At 36.3% G+C, this 20,000-nt stretch overlaps 1 protein-coding gene across 8 annotated transcripts in view; it reads right to left on the reverse strand.

Moving 5' to 3' along the window:
• The window catches only part of LOC109868753 (cAMP-specific 3',5'-cyclic phosphodiesterase 4D-like), a 411,106-nt gene that overhangs the window by 11,845 nt on the left and 379,261 nt on the right, over window positions 1-20,000 (reverse strand). For all 8 annotated transcript variants that reach the window (XM_031802500.1, XM_031802501.1, XM_031802505.1 and 5 more), the window contains 5 exons: window positions 15,252-15,345; window positions 13,057-13,238; window positions 8,661-8,759; window positions 8,326-8,490; window positions 7,849-7,948 (listed from right to left, as the gene is read on the reverse strand). In XM_031802500.1, coding sequence (XP_031658360.1) covers window positions 7,849-7,948; window positions 8,326-8,490; window positions 8,661-8,759; window positions 13,057-13,238; window positions 15,252-15,345 — 640 coding nt within the window. The remainder of the gene's footprint in view (window positions 1-7,848; window positions 7,949-8,325; window positions 8,491-8,660; window positions 8,760-13,056; window positions 13,239-15,251; window positions 15,346-20,000) is intronic.

Below are 20,000 nucleotides of genomic sequence, written 5' to 3' on the forward strand. Positions count from 1 at the left end.
CAGAAACCCAGCCTAAAATCCCAAACAGCAAGCAATGCAGGTGTAGAAGCACGGTGGCTAGGAAAAACTCCCTAGAAAGGGCAAAACCTAGGAAGAAACCTAGAGAGGAACCAGGCTATATGGGGTGGCCAGTCCTCTTCTGGCTGTGCCGGGTGGAGATTATAACAGAACATGGCCAAGATGTTCAAATGTTCCCACACACACACACACACACACAGTCACACAGTCACACACACACACGCAGTCACACAGTCACACATCAGTCACACTCACACACACAGACACACACACACAGTCACACACGTACACACAGTCACACACACACACACAAACACACACAGTCACACATACACACCCACACGGCTTCCAAAGGGTGGGCCCAATTCGTTTGTTGCCTTGGTGGCAAGGCTAATACATGTTATGGCAAATGACGATTGCATAACTGGGGAGGATTAAAATCAGTTCACTCTGCCTAGAGGACACACAGTCCAATCCCAACATTGTATAATCTTATACTAAGAATTAGGTTTCAATAGGAATCCAATTACCCTTCATTCTATCTACAATACCGTTTAGCTTGAATTGAGTTCATTTGTCTTTCAAGCCAACCATATTGTCATTGTCACACCAAACATGTTCATGTCAATGTTCAAAGGAGTTGGCTATTCAGCATATACAGATCTGGGACCAGGCTTCATGGCAGATAATTGTATGTATTCCATGTATTCCATGTATTATATGTATTATATGTACTATATGTATTCCATTTACTATATGTATTCCATGTATTATATGTACTATATGTATTCCATGTACTATATGTATTCCATGTACTATATGTATTCCATGTATTATATGTATTATATGTACTATATGTATTCCATTTACTATATGTATTATATGTACTATATGTATTCCATTTACTATATGTATTCCATGTACTATATGTATTCCATTTACTATATGTATTATATGTACTATATGTATTCCATGTACTATATGTATTATATGTACTATATGTATTCCATTTACTATATGTATTCCATGTACTATATGTATTCCATGTACTATATGTATTATATGTACTATATGTATTCCATTTACTATATGTATTATATGTACTATATGTATTCCATTTACTATATGTATTATATGTACTATATGTGTTCCATTTACTATATGTATTCCATTTACTATATGTATTATATGTACTATATGTATTATATGTACTATATGTATTCCATTTACTATATGTATTATATGTACTATATGTATTCCATTTACTATATGTATTCCATTTACTATATGTATTCCATGTATTATATGTATTATATGTACTATATATATTCCATTTACTATATGTATTCCATTTACTATATGTATTCCATGTATTATATGTATTATATGTACTATATGTATTCCATTTACTATATGTATTCCATGTACTATATGTATTCCATGTACTATATGTATTCCATGTATTATATGTATTATATGTACTATATGTATTCCATTTACTATATGTATTATATGTACTATATGTATTCTATTTACTATATGTATTCCATGTTCTATATGTATTCCATGTACTATATGTATTATATGTACTATATGTATTCCATTTACTATATGTATTATATGTACTATATGTATTCCATGTACTATATGTATTCCATTTACTATATGTATTCCATGTATTATATGTATTATATGTACTATATGTATTCCATTTACTATATGTATTCCATTTACTATATGTATTATATGTACTATATGTATTCCATTTACTATATGTATTCCATTTACTATATGTATTCCATGTATTATATGTATTATATGTACTATATATATTCCATTTACTATATGTATTCCATTTACTATATGTATTCCATGTATTATATGTATTATATGTACTATATGTATTCCATTTACTATATGTATTCCATTACCTATATGTATTCCATGTATTATATGTACTATATGTATTCCATGTACTATATGTATTATATGTACTATATGTATTATATGTACTATATGTATTCCATTTACTATATGTATTCCATGTATTATATGTATTATATGTACTATATGTATTCCATTTACTATATGTATTCCATGTACTATATGTATTCCATGTACTATATGTATTCCATGTATTATATGTATTATATGTACTATATGTATTCCATTTACTATATGTATTATATGTACTATATGTATTCCATGTATTATATGTATTATATGTACTATATATATTCCATTTACTATATGTATTATATGTACTATATGTATTCCATGTACTATATGTATTATATGTACTATATGTATTATATGTACTATATGTATTCCATTTACTATATGTATTATATGTACTATATGTATTCCATTTACTATATGTATTATATGTACTATATGTATTCCATGTACTATATGTATTATATGTACTATATGTATTATATGTACTATATGTATTCCATGTACTATATGTATTATATGTACTATATGTATTCCATTTACTATATGTATTCCATGTATTATATGTATTATATGTACTATATGTATTCCATGTATTATATGTATTCCATTTACTATATGTATTCCATTTACTATATGTATTCCATTTACTATATGTATTCCATGTACTATATGTATTCCATGTACTATATGTATTCCATTTACTATATGTATTCCATTTACTATATGTATTCCATTTACTATATGTATTCCATGTACTATATGTATTCCATGTACTATATGTATTCCATTTACTATATGTATTCCATTTACTATATGTATTCCATTTACTATATGTATTCCATGTACTATATGTATTCCATGTACTATATGTATTCCATTTACTATATGTATTCCATTTACTATATGTATTCCATTTACTATATGTATTCCATGTACTATATGTATTCCATGTACTATATGTATTCCATTTACTATATGTATTCCATTTACTATATGTATTCCATTTACTATATGTATTCCATGTACTATATGTATTCCATTTACTATATGTATTCCATGTAGTCCATGTATTCCATGTATTATATGTATTATATGTACTATATGTATTCCATTTACTATATGTATTCCATTTACTATATGTATTCCATGTATTATATGTATTCCATTTACTATATGCATTCCATTTACTATATGTATTCCATTTACTATATGTATTCCATTTACTATATGTATTCCATGTACTATATGTATTCCATTTACTATATGTATTCCATTTACTATATGTATTCCATTTACTATATGTATTCCATTTACTATATGTATTCCATGTACTATATGTATTCCATTTACTATATGTATTCCATTTACTATATGTATTCCATGTATTATATGTATTATATGTACTATATGTATTCCATGTACTATATGTATTATATGTACTATATGTATTATATGTACTATATGTATTCCATGTACTATATGTATTATATGTACTATATGTATTATATGTACTATATGTATTCCATGTATTATATGTATTATATGTACTATATGTATTCCATTTGCTATATGTATTATATGTACTATATGTATTCCATTTACTATATGTATTCCATGTACTATATGTATTCCATGTACTATATGTATTCCATGTACTATATGTATTCCATGTATTATATGTATTATATGTACTATATGTATTCCATTTACTATATGTATTATATGTACTATATGTATTCCATTTACTATATGTATTCCATGTACTATATGTATTCCATGTACTATATGTATTCCATGTATTATATGTATTATATGTACTATATGTATTCCATTTACTATATGTATTATATGTACTATATGTATTCCATTTACTATATGTATTCCATGTACTATATGTATTCCATGTACTATATGTATTCCATGTACTATATGTATTATATGTACTATATGTATTCCATTTACTATATGTATTATATGTACTATATGTATTCCATGTACTATATGTATTATATGTACTATATGTATTATATGTACTATATGTATTCCATTTACTATATGTATTATATGTACTATATGTATTCCATTTACTATATGTATTATATGTACTATATGCATTCCATGTACTATATGTATTCCATTTACTATATGTATTATATGTACTATATGTATTCCATTTACTATATATATTATATGTACTATATGTATTCCATGTACTATATGTATTATATGTACTATATGTATTATATGTACTATATGTATTCCATGTATTATATGTATTATATGTACTATATGTATTCCATTTACTATATGTATTATATGTACTATATGTATTCCATTTACTATATATATTATATGTACTATATGTATTCCATGTACTATATGTATTATATGTACTATATGTATTATATGTACTATATGTATTCCATGTACTATATGTATTCCATTTACTATATGTATTCCATTTACTATATGTATTCCATTTACTATATGTATTCCATGTACTATATGTATTCCATGTACTATATGTATTCCATTTACTATATGTATTCCATTTACTATATGTATTCCATTTACTATATGTATTCCATGTACTATATGTATTCCATTTACTATATGTATTCCATGTAGTCCATGTATTCCATGTATTATATGTATTATATGTACTATATGTATTCCATTTACTATATGTATTCCATTTACTATATGTATTCCATGTATTATATGTATTCCATTTACTATATGCATTCCATTTACTATATGTATTCCATTTACTATATGTATTCCATTTACTATATGTATTCCATGTACTATATGTATTCCATTTACTATATGTATTCCATTTACTATATGTATTCCATTTACTATATGTATTCCATTTACTATATGTATTCCATGTACTATATGTATTCCATTTACTATATGTATTCCATTTACTATATGTATTCCATGTATTATATGTATTATATGTACTATATGTATTCCATGTACTATATGTATTATATGTACTATATGTATTATATGTACTATATGTATTCCATGTACTATATGTATTATATGTACTATATGTATTATATGTACTATATGTATTCCATGTATTATATGTATTATATGTACTATATGTATTCCATTTGCTATATGTATTATATGTACTATATGTATTCCATTTACTATATGTATTCCATGTACTATATGTATTCCATGTACTATATGTATTCCATGTACTATATGTATTCCATGTATTATATGTATTATATGTACTATATGTATTCCATTTACTATATGTATTATATGTACTATATGTATTCCATTTACTATATGTATTCCATGTACTATATGTATTCCATGTACTATATGTATTCCATGTATTATATGTATTATATGTACTATATGTATTCCATTTACTATATGTATTATATGTACTATATGTATTCCATTTACTATATGTATTCCATGTACTATATGTATTCCATGTACTATATGTATTCCATGTACTATATGTATTATATGTACTATATGTATTCCATTTACTATATGTATTATATGTACTATATGTATTCCATGTACTATATGTATTATATGTACTATATGTATTATATGTACTATATGTATTCCATTTACTATATGTATTATATGTACTATATGTATTCCATTTACTATATGTATTATATGTACTATATGCATTCCATGTACTATATGTATTCCATTTACTATATGTATTATATGTACTATATGTATTCCATTTACTATATATATTATATGTACTATATGTATTCCATGTACTATATGTATTATATGTACTATATGTATTATATGTACTATATGTATTCCATTTACTATATGTATTATATGTACTATATGTATTCCATGTACTATATGTATTATATGTACTATATGTATTCCATGTACTATATGTATTATATGTACTATATGTTTTCCATGTATTATATGTATTATATGTACTATATGTATTCCATTTACTATATGTATTCCATTTACTATATGTATTCCATGTATTATATGTATTCCATTTACTATATGTATTCCATTTACTATATGTATTCCATTTACTATATGTATTCCATGTACTATATGTATTCCATGTACTATATGTATTCCATTTACTATATGTATTCCATTTACTATATGTATTCCATGTACTATATGTATTCCATGTACTATATGTATTCCATTTACTATATGTATTCCATTTACTATATGTATTCCATTTACTATATGTATTCCATTTACTATATGTATTCCATGTACTATATGTATTCCATTTACTATATGTATTCCATGTAGTCCATGTATTCCATGTATTATATGTATTATATGTACTATATGTATTCCATTTACTATATGTATTCCATTTACTATATGTATTCCATTTACTATATGTATTCCATGTATTATATGTATTCCATTTACTATATGTATTCCATTTACTATATGTACTCCATTTACTATATGTATTCCATGTACTATATGTATTCCATGTACTATATGTATTCCATTTACTATACGTATTCCATTTACTATATGTATTCCATTTACTATATGTATTCCATTTACTATATGTATTCCATGTACTATATGTATTCCATTTACTATATGTATTCCATTTACTATATGTATTCCATGTATTATATGTATTCCATGTATTCCATGTAGTATGTGTATTACATGTATTCCATGTAGTATGTGTATTACATGTATTCCTTGTACTATATGTATTCCATGTATTCCATGTATTCCATGTATTATATGTATTATGTGTATTATATCTATTCCCTGTATTCCATGTAGTATGTGTATTACATGTATTCCATGTAGTATGTGTATTACATGTATTCCATGTATTCCATGTATTATATGTATTCCATGTATTCCATGTATTATATGTATTCCATGTATTATATGTATTATATGTATTATATGTATTCCATGTATTCTATGTATTATATGTATTCCATGTATTCCATGTATTCCATGTATTCCATGTATTATATGTATTCCATGTATTCCATGTATTATATGTATTCCATGTATTCCATGTATTATATGTATTATATGTATTCCATGTATTCCATGTATTCCATGTATTATATGTATTCCATGTATTCCATGTATTATATGTATTCCATGTATTATATGTATTATATGTATTATATGTATTCCATGTATTCCATGTATTATATGTATTCCATGTATTATATGTATTATATGTATTATATGTATTCCATGTATTCCATGTATTATATGTATTCCATGTATTATATGTATTATATGTATTCCATGTAGTATGTGTACTATATCTATTCCATGTATTCCATGTAGTATGTGTATTCCATGTATTCCATGTAGTATGTGTTTTCCATGTATTCCATGTAGTATGTGTATTCCATGTATTCCATGTAGTATGTGTATTCCATGTATTCCATGTATTATATGTATTCCATGTATTATGTGTATTCCATGTATTCCATATATTCCGTGTATTCCAGGGATTCCATGTATTCCGTGTACTCCATGTATTCCATGGATTCCATATATTCCGTGTATTCAATGTATTATGTGCATTACATGTATTCCATGTACTCCATGTATTATGTGCATTACATGTATTCCATGTACTCCATGTATTATGTGCATTACATGTATTCCATGTACTCCATGTATTATGTGTATTATATGGGGGGGGATTAAAAGAGAGTTTATGAAATGCGCCAGTGTGTCAGCAGCAAACCTTTCTCACTATGTGTGTAAACCCAGAAGAGAGAAGCTCATGTTAAAACAGCCATATACATTGTGATAAAAGAAACAGCACGGCACTGAAGGCAGACAAATCATAACATTGGAAAGGCCACTCACTGGTGCTGATGAGAAACTGGTTGGAGACCCCAGGGTGGTCGACGTCATGAATAGCACTGGCAAAGATGGCAGCTAGGATTTCCAGGTCTGTGAACACAGCCTGTGAAGAAAATAGGTGGAACAATCTACATGAGCAGCACTTCAGAACACAAATGGGACAAAAAAGTTTCATACAATCTCACGGTATAACCTCACTATTTGTCAGCACCAGGAACATGTCATTTTTGTTGTCCGTTGCAAAATGTTTAAAAACACTTTATATTGCCTTCCCTAATGAACACAACTCAGGCTACATTTAAAGCCAGTTTTAAACAAGACAAATATAAAAACTAATATCATTAGTGTGTGTTTAAAAGTCACATTATTAACAAAACATGAGCTAAAATGTAAAAAGAGGGGGCCATGCTAACAGCACTGTATCAAATCCTCCCAACAAAGATTCCCCCATAAAGCGACGGAGATGGTACATTCCCCTACCTCTAGAGCTGGCGTGGACAGCAGCACGTGAGTGGACTGGGTGACATCAGCAGCATGGATGTTATTGTGATAGGCTACATCGCCGTGGTAATGGTCTTCTAGAGTCATCAGGTAGGTTATAAAGGTGTCTAATGGTATTTTGAATGTTTTTAATAAATCTCTTTCCTGAAAATGAGAGAAAAATGTGACACTGTCAAAACAAGAGGTTACAATAACGAACTGCTATTCACACATACATTCACGGACGCACACAAACATAGTTAGCTGTATAAATTCCAGCAAGGTAAAACAACAGTTTTTATAACGTTTTTTTATAATTGTATAAACGTCCTCACCTGGAAAATTGTGTACATCATGACTGTTAAAGGCCGGTTTCCTGAAAGCTCGGTGACTTTAAACAGATTAAGGCCCCATTTATTGAGGTCCTCAAGCTCCTGAAATCAGACATCAAGGCCATTTTACACACACCACTTTCACCCAAACACATCATAGGAGACAGTATACAGTATATATATACTGAACACAAATATAAACGCAACATGCAACCATTTCAAAGATGTTACTGTGTTACAGTTCACATATGGAAATCAGTCAATTAAAATAAATTCATTAGGCCCTAATTTATGGATTTCACGATTGGGAATACAGATACATGTATGCATCTGTTGGTCACAGATCCCTTAAAAGAAAAGGTAAGGGCGTGAATCAGAAAACCAATCAGGATCTGGTGTAACTGCCTCATGCAGTGTGACACATCTCCTTCACATAGAGTTGATCAGGCTGTTGATTGTGGCCTGTGGAATGTTGTCCCACTCCTCTTCAATGGCTGTGCGAAGTTGCTGGAAATGGTTGGGAACTGGAACATGCCATCAGCAAGATTGAATCCCCGAGCTGACAAGATAAAAATCTGTCGTTCTGCCCCTGAACAAGGCAGTTAACCCAGTGTTCCTAGGCCGTCATTGAAAATAAGAATCTGTCCTTAACTGACATGCCTAGTTAAATAAAGGTGACATTTTTTGTTGTTGAAAAAATGGTGACATATCTGGTGAGTATGCAAAAAATATCCCAATGCCCCATTGCAGTGATTGGGGGCATTGGCCTGTGTACGGTGTCATCTTTTGAATAGGATGTTAAACGGGTGTCCTGACTCTGTGGTCACCAAAGATCCCATGGCACTTATTGTAAGAGTAGGGGTGTTAACCCCAGTGTTCTGGCTAAATTCCCAATCTGGCCCAATCATACCATCATGGTCACGGTTTACAATTGGCTAATTCATCCCCCCTCCTCTCCCCGGTAACAATTCCACAGGTCATTTCTGTAAATGAGAATGTGTTCTCAGTCAACTTACCGGGTTAAATAAAATACACATTTTCCATAACTTAAATTATATCAGGCATAAGATGGAATTCAATCGAAACAGCAAGTAAATCTTCACTGTCTGGGGATAAATAACGTAAAGATGTATGAGACAAGGTCTTTCGAACAGTCTCACAACTGAGATCTAACAGTCTGACAACTGAGGTTTAACAGTCTGACAACTGAGGTTTAATAGTCTGACAACTGAGGTCTAACAGTCTGACAACTGAGGTCTAACAGTCTGACAACTGAGGTCTAACAGTCTCACAACTGAGATCTAACAGTCTGACAACTGAGGTCCAACAGTCTGACAACTGAGGTCTAACAGTCTGACAACTGAGATCTAACAGTCTGACAACTGAGATCTAACAGTCTGACAACTGAGATCTAACAGTCTGACAACTGAGGTTTAACAGTCTGACAACTGACAACTGAGATCTAACAGTCTGACAACTGAGGTTTAACAGTCTGACAACTGAGATCTAACAGTCTGACAACTGAGATCTAACAGTCTGACAACTGAGATCTAACAGTCTGACAACTGAGATCTAACAGTCTGACAACTGAGATCTAATAGTCTGACAACTGAGATCTAACAGTCTGACAACTGAGATCTAATAGTCTGACAACTGAGGTCCAACAGTCTGACAACTGAGATCCAACAGTCTGACAACTGACAACTGAGATCTAACAGTCTGACAACTGAGATCCAACAGTCTGACAACTGACAACTGAGATCTAATAGTCTGACAACTGAGATCTAACAGTCTGACAACTGAGATCCAACAGTCTGACAACTGACAACTGAGATCTAATAGTCTGACAACTGAGATCCAACAGTCTGACAACTGACAACTGAGATCTAACAGTCTGACAACTGAGATCCAACAGTCTGACAACTGACAACTGAGATCTAATAGTCTGACAACTGAGATCTAACAGTCTGACAACTGACAACTGAGATCTAATAGTCTGACAACTGAGATCTAACAGTCTGACAACTGACAACTGAGATCTAATAGTCTGACAACTGAGATCTAACAGTCTGACAACTGAGGTTTAATAGTCTGACAACTGAGATCTAACAGTCTGACAACTGAGGTCCAACAGTCTGACAACTGACAACTGAGATCTAACAGTCTGACAACTGAGATCTAACAGTCTGACAACTGACAACTGAGATCTAATAGTCTGACAACTGAGATCTAACAGTCTGACAACTGAGATCTAATAGTCTGACAACTGAGATCTAACAGTCTGACAACTGACAACTGAGATCTAATAGTCTGACAACTGAGATCTAATAGTCTGACAACTGAGATCTAACAGTCTGACAACTGAGATCTAACAGTCTGACAACTGAGATCTAATAGTCTGACAACTGACAACTGAGATCTAACAGTCTGACAACTGAGATCTAACAGTCTGACAACTGAGATCTAACAGTCTGACAACTGAGATCTAACAGTCTGACAACTGAGATCTAATAGTCTGACAACTGACAACTGAGATCTAACAGTCTGACAACTGAGATCTAACAGTCTGACAACTGAGATCTAGCAGTCTGACAACTGACAACTGAGATCTAACAGTCTGACAACTGAGATCTAATAGTCTGACAACTGAGGTCCAACAGTCTGACAACTGAGATCCAACAGTCTGACAACTGAGATCTAACAGTCTGACAACTGACAACTGAGATCTAATAGTCTGACAACTGAGATCTAATAGTCTGACAACTGAGATCTAACAGTCTGACAACTGACAACTGAGATCTAATAGTCTGACAACTGAGATCTAATAGTCTGACAACTGAGATCTAACAGTCTGACAACTGAGATCTAACAGTCTGACAACTGAGATCCAACAGTCTGACAACTGACAACTGAGATCTAATAGTCTGACAACTGAGATCTAACAGTCTGACAACTGAGATCTAACAGTCTGACAACTGAGATCCAACAGTCTGACAACTGACAACTGAGATCTAATAGTCTGACAACTGAGATCTAACAGTCTGACAACTGAGATCTAACAGTCTGACAACTGAGATCTAACAGTCTGACAACTGAGATCTAACAGTCTGACAACTGACAACTGAGATCTAACAGTCTGACAACTGACAACTGAGATCTAATAGTCTGACAACTGAGATCTAATAGTCTGACAACTGAGATCTAACAGTCTGACAACTGACAACTGAGATCTAACAGTCTGACAACTGACAACTGAGATCTAATAGTCTGACAACTGAGATCTAACAGTCTGACAACTGAGATCTAATAGTCTGACAACTGAGATCTAACAGTCTGACAACTGACAACTGAGATCTAATAGTCTGACAACTGAGATCTAATAGTCTGACAACTGAGATCTAACAGTCTGACAACTGAGGTCCAACAGTCTGACAACTGAGGTCCAACAGTCTGGCAACTAACAACCAAGGGACAAAAAACTAAAGCCAGTATCATCTTAATATGCCCCTTGAGCCAATCAGCAAACCACAGTGGTGTAACATTACAGAGGTGACCCTTTAAGGCATCCTATTGGTGTAACATTACAGAGGTGACCCTTTAAGGCATCCTATTGGTGTAACATTACAGAGGTGACCCTATAAGGCATCCTATTGGTGTAACATTACAGAGGTGACCCTTTAAGGCATCCTATTGGTGTAACATTACAGAGGTGACCCTTTAAGGCATCCTATTGGTGTAACATTACAGAGGTGACCCTTTAAGGCATCCTATTGGTGTAACATTACAGAGGTGACCCTTTAAGGCATCCTATTGGTGTAACATTACAGAGGTGACCCTTTAAGGCATCCTATTTCCTGGATCTCAATAGAATCAATGTAGTCCTCATCACTGTGTCGGACATCTACTACGTCAAACTTGATCAAATCAGTTTCAGCCTAAATCTGATTGGTGATGAGTGTTAGAAGGTTAATAAGCACTAGAACATGGTCTAGCTCTGGCGTCAACCTCTAGCTAGCTACGACGGTGCGGGACAGTACTATCAACAAGGATCAGTGGGATAACGACTAGAATAATAATAAAAACAGCATACAATGAAGAGGCCCGGGGTCAGGCTTCTCTTCACCTTGGGAAAAGTCCAGATAAAAGCCCAGCCAGGGATTATGTAGCTATGTAGAGGTTAAGTCCCTTGCTCAAGGGCACAACAGCAGTAATTCCTAAGTTAATATCAGATAAATCATTTACTCTAGTATTTACTCTATTCAACAAAAGCGTGCCATGATGATCAGACTGCTCTCGTACGCGTTTGTTTAACCTTCCTGGAATACACTCTAGCTAAGAGAAGCTAAGAGCATCTGTTAAATGACTAAAATGTCAATATAAAGTCAAAAAGCTCCTTCACCGTAGCCAGTTGGTCCTCTGTGTCGGTCTTGACCCCGAAGCGAGGTATATTAGAGTTGGAGAGGCTAGTGCTGTGCTGCAGCTTCTTCACGCCACTGATCTGACACATGGGCTTGGCGTTCTTCTTGTCCGTCCTCTCTTTCTGCGTCTGTGGACATGGCATCTCCACGTCATGCTGCTTGTCTGGGGGGAGAGAAGTAGCAAATAGTTAGAGGAGCAATAGACAATACACAAAGGGATTTTTTTGGGGCCTATTTTGTGCTTTTAGGGCCAAATCCTAACTTAAGATCACATTGTCCCCTAATCATGTATTTCTATTCATTATGGATCACCAGCCAATTTAAGGCAGTTATATACAATACAACAACAAACAAGCATTACATTACACAACAGAATTTACAACACATTGTGTTCCCTCAAGCCGCTACTCTACTACTACATATCTACAATACAAAATCCATGTGTACGTGTGTGTATAGTGCGTATTTTATCATGTGTGTATGCGTGTGTCTGGGTGTGTGTGTGTGTGTGTGTGTGTCTGGGCCTGTGCCTGTGTGTGTGTGTGTGTCTGGGCCTGTGTGTGTGTGTCTGGGCCTGTGCCTGTGTGTGTGTGTGTGTGTGTGTGTGTGTGTGTGTGTGTGTGTGTGTGTGTGTGTGTGTGTGTGTGTGTGTGTGTGTGTGTGTGTGTGTGTGTGTGTGTGTGTGTGTGTGTGTCTGGGCCTGTGCATGTGTGTGTGTGTGTATTTTTATCTCTGTTTTTCTAAACAGATTTTACTTCTTTCATCAGTTACCTGATGTGGAATAGAATACTGTGCACCTCCCATAGTCTGTCCTGGACTTGGGGATTGCGAAGAGACCACTGGTGGCATGTCTTGTGCGGTATGTATGGGTGTCTGAGCTGTGTGCTAGTAGTTTAAACAGACAGCTCAGTGCATTCAACAAGTCAATATTTCTTACAAATACAAGTAGTGATGAACCAGTAGTCCAGGTGCGACAAAACAAGGGCCTGTAGGACCTGCCTTGTTGATCGTGTTGTAAACAGGGCAGAGCAGCGCTTTCTTATGCACATACCTCTATTGAGGTCAATTGGGGACTTGAGTAACACACACTGATCTCAAGTTAGGATTGGCCCTTATTAACTATCTAACACACACATGCACATCGCCCATGGTAGCTTTTAATAAAACAGAATGGATTGTTGTACCCATATGATTTTGAGGCTTTTTGGTGATTGGGAGTTTCAGTTTCAGGGAAAATTTGTGGACTGAGTGATTGAGACTCTTTACTTGTCTCTTGGAGACTATTTGGGGACCTTGGATACTGGACACTGTTTGGGGACCTTGGAGACTGAGGACTGTTTGGAGACCTTGGAGACAGGGGACTGTTTGGAGACCTTGGAGACAGGGGACTGTTTGGAGACCTTGGAGACTGAGGACTGTTTGGGGACCTTGGAGACAGGGGACTGTTTGGGGACCTTGGAGACAGGGGACTGTTTGGAGACCTTGGAGACAGGGGACTGTTTGGAGACCTTGGAGACGGGGGACTGTTTGGAGACCTTGGAGACAGGGGACTGTTTGGGAAACTTGGAAACCGGGAATTGTTAGAGGAACTTGGAGACTAGGGACTGTTTGGGGAACTTGGAGACGGGGAACTGTTTGGGGACCTTGGTGACTGGGGACTGTTTGGGGATATTGGGTACTGCTTAGGGACATTGGAGACTGTGGACTGTTTGGGGACCTTGGGTACTGCTTGGGGACCTAGGAGACTGGGGTCTGCTTTGGGATCTTGGAGACTTGGAACTGTTTGGGGACCTTGGAGACTGGGGATTGTTTGGGGACCTTGGGGAATGGGGACTGCTTGTGGACCTCAGAGACCAGGACTGCTCGGGGACTGTTTGGGGAACGGGGACTGTTTGGGGACCTTGGGGAATGGGGACTGTTTGGGACCTCAGGGATTGCTTGGGGACCATGGAGGATTGGTATTGTTGTTCTTTCAGTTTATTTGTTTTGTAAATTGATTGTTTGTGTACCTGTTTGTTTGCCATTTTACTGCATTGTCAGGAGATTGTAACATAAGCATTTAGCTGTACCCGCTATAACATCTGCTATACTGTGTACCCGACCAATAAACTTTGATTCGACTTGAACTTGTTGTTATAAATACTGAAAATCACACAGCAAAGTCAGCCAGTCTTACCTAAGAAGGTGCTGGAGATGAACTCAGAGACCTGGTTCCCTGAGCGACTCATCTCAGACAGGTGAGACAGCTCCCTGTTCAACATCCTCTTGAACTGGACACAGACAGTGAGTGAGAGAGAGAAAGAAATAGAGAGGGTGAAAGAAAGAAAGCGTTACTCTTCCACATACATGACATTGTATATAAATGGGAAACAGTAACAGACTTTTGATCTCAATGAGACTTGCTTAGATGGAATATAATGATATTCTCTTTCTGTCATTATCAGATGTTTTTACAATGCATTATGAAGTTCAGGCACTTTCAGCAGACTCTCACAGATACTGTGAGTAGCAACTGCAAACATAGTTCAGATAGTATGTCTGGTTTGATTTAAGGATGAGGTTCTGCGGAACTATTATTTTTGCCTTATTTCACATACTATTCACCAAAGACTGGAGTGTGATACTTCTGTCATGTTTGAGCACAGCAATTTCCATATGACTTTGAAAGAGACAAGTAGGCAGCTCGTCCTCAACAACAAAACAGCTAAATACATAAGTCTACCCACAGCACATTTGCGTAAACAAATCTATACAATATGGCTAACAAATTCTGACACAATGCTGAGGTGGAAATACGACTAGTTCCTGCACTAGTTACTGCTATCTCCAATCTCTCCTACTGTACATACATCACAGATCATCACAACGATGTCACATTATTTACCCTTTTGATCTAAATTAAAATGACTGCATTGATGGGAACACTTTAACAAATGAGTAAAGTAAACCCTTCTCTCACGGGATTGGAATAACACTGAATGAATGGACATAATCCAAAGGCGGCCAGGAGAACCTACAAGCTTTAACATAAGCTTGGCCATTTGGGTCATGTTCATTACGGCACATGATGGAAAACACGAGAGTTTCTTATTGGACCAGGTAGCTCAGGTTGTCTCTCCCTGTTTAGTCTGTATTCTGTATTCTTCAATTTGGTGCCTAATGAACTCAGCACTAAATTTTATTGAATTCAAAATTAGCATCATGGACAACATACTTTTATGTATCCCCATGACACAGAACGTAAGTAGTTTGCCTCCGGCATTTTCAACGCAGTCAATCAAATGTAAAGAGTCATAAAGATGGATAGATCCAAAACAAGAATGCAAAAGCCTTCCCTCAAATCCTCGTTATACAATCAATCATGGCATCATCCATATACTAGTGTCCCCAGGGCCATGATGAAATAATCAACTAATTCTTCCCAGGCAAATAAAGGCAAATAATCCCAGGGGTTCGTAACAAGATTGGATAAAGAAGGAGCAAGAACAGGAGTGTCCAAAAAAGACAAAGAAATCACTGTATCACTATAAGAAATCTAGGCATGGCTATAAAAAATATTGTAAAGTATTATCAATAACAGTATCCAATGAGGAATAACAGGATAGAATGGGTCCGACAGCTCCGTTAGACAAGAAGCTGCATTAGAAGGACACTAGTCGGCTGCATCTCCCACTAGCTCTTCAGCGATGACCTAACGTAGCTGTGGAGATGACGCTAGCCACGTCTGAGGAAGACTGCACTCCTGTCAACAACTGCCTGGGTTCTCACCCAATCGCATCAGCCCGCCGCTGAGAGCTAACCAATCAGCGGCCATTGAGACCAAATGGAAGCGAGAGCACTCGCTCTTCATCTGGCATTCCATTTTCTCTGTTTGAATACATGAATAAATAATGAAGTCAAAATGAAGACCCTAGATCTGTCTAATTATAGGTCTCATCTTGGTGTCCTCACAGTGCATCTGTCTAATTATAGGTCTCATCTTGGTGTCCTCACAGTGCATCTGTCTAATTATAGGTCTCATCTTGGTGTCCTCACAGTGCATCACTCGAATTATAGGACTCATCTTGGTGTCCTCACAGTGCATCTGTCTAATTATAGGACTCATCTTGGTGTCCTCACAGTGCATCTGTCTAATTATAGGACTCATCTTGGTGTCCTCACAGTGCATCTGTCTAATTATAGGACTCATCTTGGTGTCCAAATGGATGTGTATTTACTCAGATGAGATATCAGCAGTGTGTATATATGGCAATAGTCTTGGTGAACACTTACAAGACAGAGTAAACTTAATGTAGACTACTACAACTACTAGCCATGAGTTACCCAGCAGAGCTAAATGAGCGGAGCTAAATGAACTGAATGCCTGTTAGGTTCACTTCGAGGAGTATAACACTGTGCCTTGCGGTGAAAGCCCCTGTTTTTCCTGATGACTGTGTGATCTCGCTCTCCGTGGCCAATGAGTGCAAAACATTTATACAGGTTAACAATCACAAGGCTGCCGGGCCAGACGGAATATCAAATCAAATCAATTTATATAGCCCTTCTTACATCAGCTGATATCTCAACGTGCTGTACAGAAACCCAGCCTAAAACCCCAAGAGAGGAACCAGGCTATGAGGGGTGGCCAGTCCTCTTCTGGCTGTGCCGGGTGGAGATTATAACAGAACATGGCCAAGATGTTCAAATGTTCATAAATGACCAGCATGGTCAAATAATAACAATCACAGTAGTTGTCGAGGGTGCAGCAAGTCAGCGTGTTCTCAAAGCATGTGGACCAACTGGCAGGTGTCTTCACAGACATTTTCAATCTATCTTTGTACCAGTCTGTAATCCTATGTTTCAATCTGACCATCATTGTCCCTGTTCTCAAGATCTCCAAGGTAACCTGCGTAAATGACTATCGCCATGTAGCACTCACATATTTAATTATGAAGTGCTTTGAAAGGCTGGTCATGACACATATCAACACCATCATCTCAGACAGCCTAGACCCACTTCAATTCACATACCACCCCAAACAGATCCACAGATGATGCAATCTCAATTGCACTTCACACTGCCCTCTCCCACCTGGACAAAAGGGGAAATAACTATGCGAGAATGCTGTTCATAGACTACAGCACAGCGTTCAACACCATAGTGCCCTCCAAACTCATCACTAAGCTAAGTACCCTGGGACCAAACACCTCCCTCTGCAACTGGATCCTGAACTTCCCTACGGGCCGGCCCCAGGTGGTAAGGGTAGGCAACAACACATCTGCCACACTGATCCTCAACACGGGGGCACCTCAGGGGTGCGTGCTTAGTCCCTTCCTGTACTCCCTGTTACCCACGACTGCGTGGCCACGCACGACTCCAACACCATCATCAAGTTTGCTGACATCACAATGGTGGTAGGCCTGATCACCGATGGCGGTGAGTCAGCCTACAGGGAGGAGGTCAGAGACTTAATAGTGTGGTGCCAGGACAACAACCTCTCCCTCAACATCAGTAAGACCAAAGATCTGAACATGGACTAGAAAGAGGGGAGAGCACGCAACCATCCACATCAACGGGGCTGCAGTGGAGTGGGTCGAGAGCTTCAATTTCCTTGGCGTGCACATCACTAAGGACAAAACATGGTCCACACACACTCGCACAGACATGAAGAGGGCACGGCAGAGCCTCTTCCCTCTCAGGGTGCTAAAAAAGTTCACATCACCACTTGGTATAGCAAATGCACCCCCTTGACCGTAAAGCTCAAGAGAGTGTGGTACGGACAGCCCAGTACATCACTGGGGTCGAACTCCATGCTATCCAGGACCTCTATATCAGGCGTCAGAGGAAGGCACAAAAAATGACCAAAAACTCCAGCCACCCAAGCCATAAACTGTTCACTCTGCTACTGTACCATCCGGCAAATGGTACCAGAGCATCGGCTCTCGGACCAACAGGCTCCAAGACAGCTTCTACCCCCAAGCTATAAGACTGCTAAATAGCCAGACTGCTAAAGTCAATGAATGGTACTTGAACTATCTGCACTGACCCTATGCACTGTTACTAGACTATATATGCAAACCATATACACACTTACTCACACACATTGACACTCCCACACAAAACACATACACTACACACACAGACCAACACCACACAAACACACATACATACACACACTTTTACACTTATCATTTGCTGCTTCTACTCTGTTCTTTATTTAACTCTTATTGTTATCTATCCTGATGACTAGTCACTTTACCCTGCCTTCATGCACATATCTATCTAAAATACTTCATACCTCTGCACATTGATCTGGTACTGGTACTCCCTGTATGTAGCTCCACATTGATCTGGTACTGGTACTCCCTGTATATAGCTCCACATTGATCTGGTACTGGTACTCCCTGTATATAGCTCCACATTGATCTGGTGCTGGTACTCCCTGTATGTAGCTCCACATTGATCTGGTGCTGGTACTCCTGTATGTAGCTACACATTGATCTGGTACTGGTACTCCCTGTATATAGCTCCACATTGATCTGGTGCTGGTACTCCCTGTATATAGCTCCACATTGATCTGGTGCTGGTACTCCTGTATGTAGCTACACATTGATCTGGTACTGGTACTCCCTGTATATAGCTCCACATTGATCTGGTGCTGGTACTCCCTGTATGTAGCTCCACATTGATCTGGTACTGGTACTCCCTGTATATAGCTCCACATTGATCTGGTGCTGGTACTCCTGTATGTAGCTACACATTGATCTGGTACTGGTACTCCCTGTATATAGCTCCACATTGATCTGGTACTGGTACTCCCTGTATATAGCTCCACATTGATCTGGTACTGGTACTCCCTGTATGTAGCTACACATTGATCTGGTACTGGTACTCCCTGTATATAGCTCCACATTGATCTGGTGCTGGTACTCCTGTATATAGCTGC

This window comes from Oncorhynchus kisutch, linkage group LG23 (assembly GCF_002021735.2).
Source record: "Oncorhynchus kisutch isolate 150728-3 linkage group LG23, Okis_V2, whole genome shotgun sequence".
In the NCBI taxonomy this organism is placed as follows: domain Eukaryota; kingdom Metazoa; phylum Chordata; class Actinopteri; order Salmoniformes; family Salmonidae; genus Oncorhynchus; species Oncorhynchus kisutch.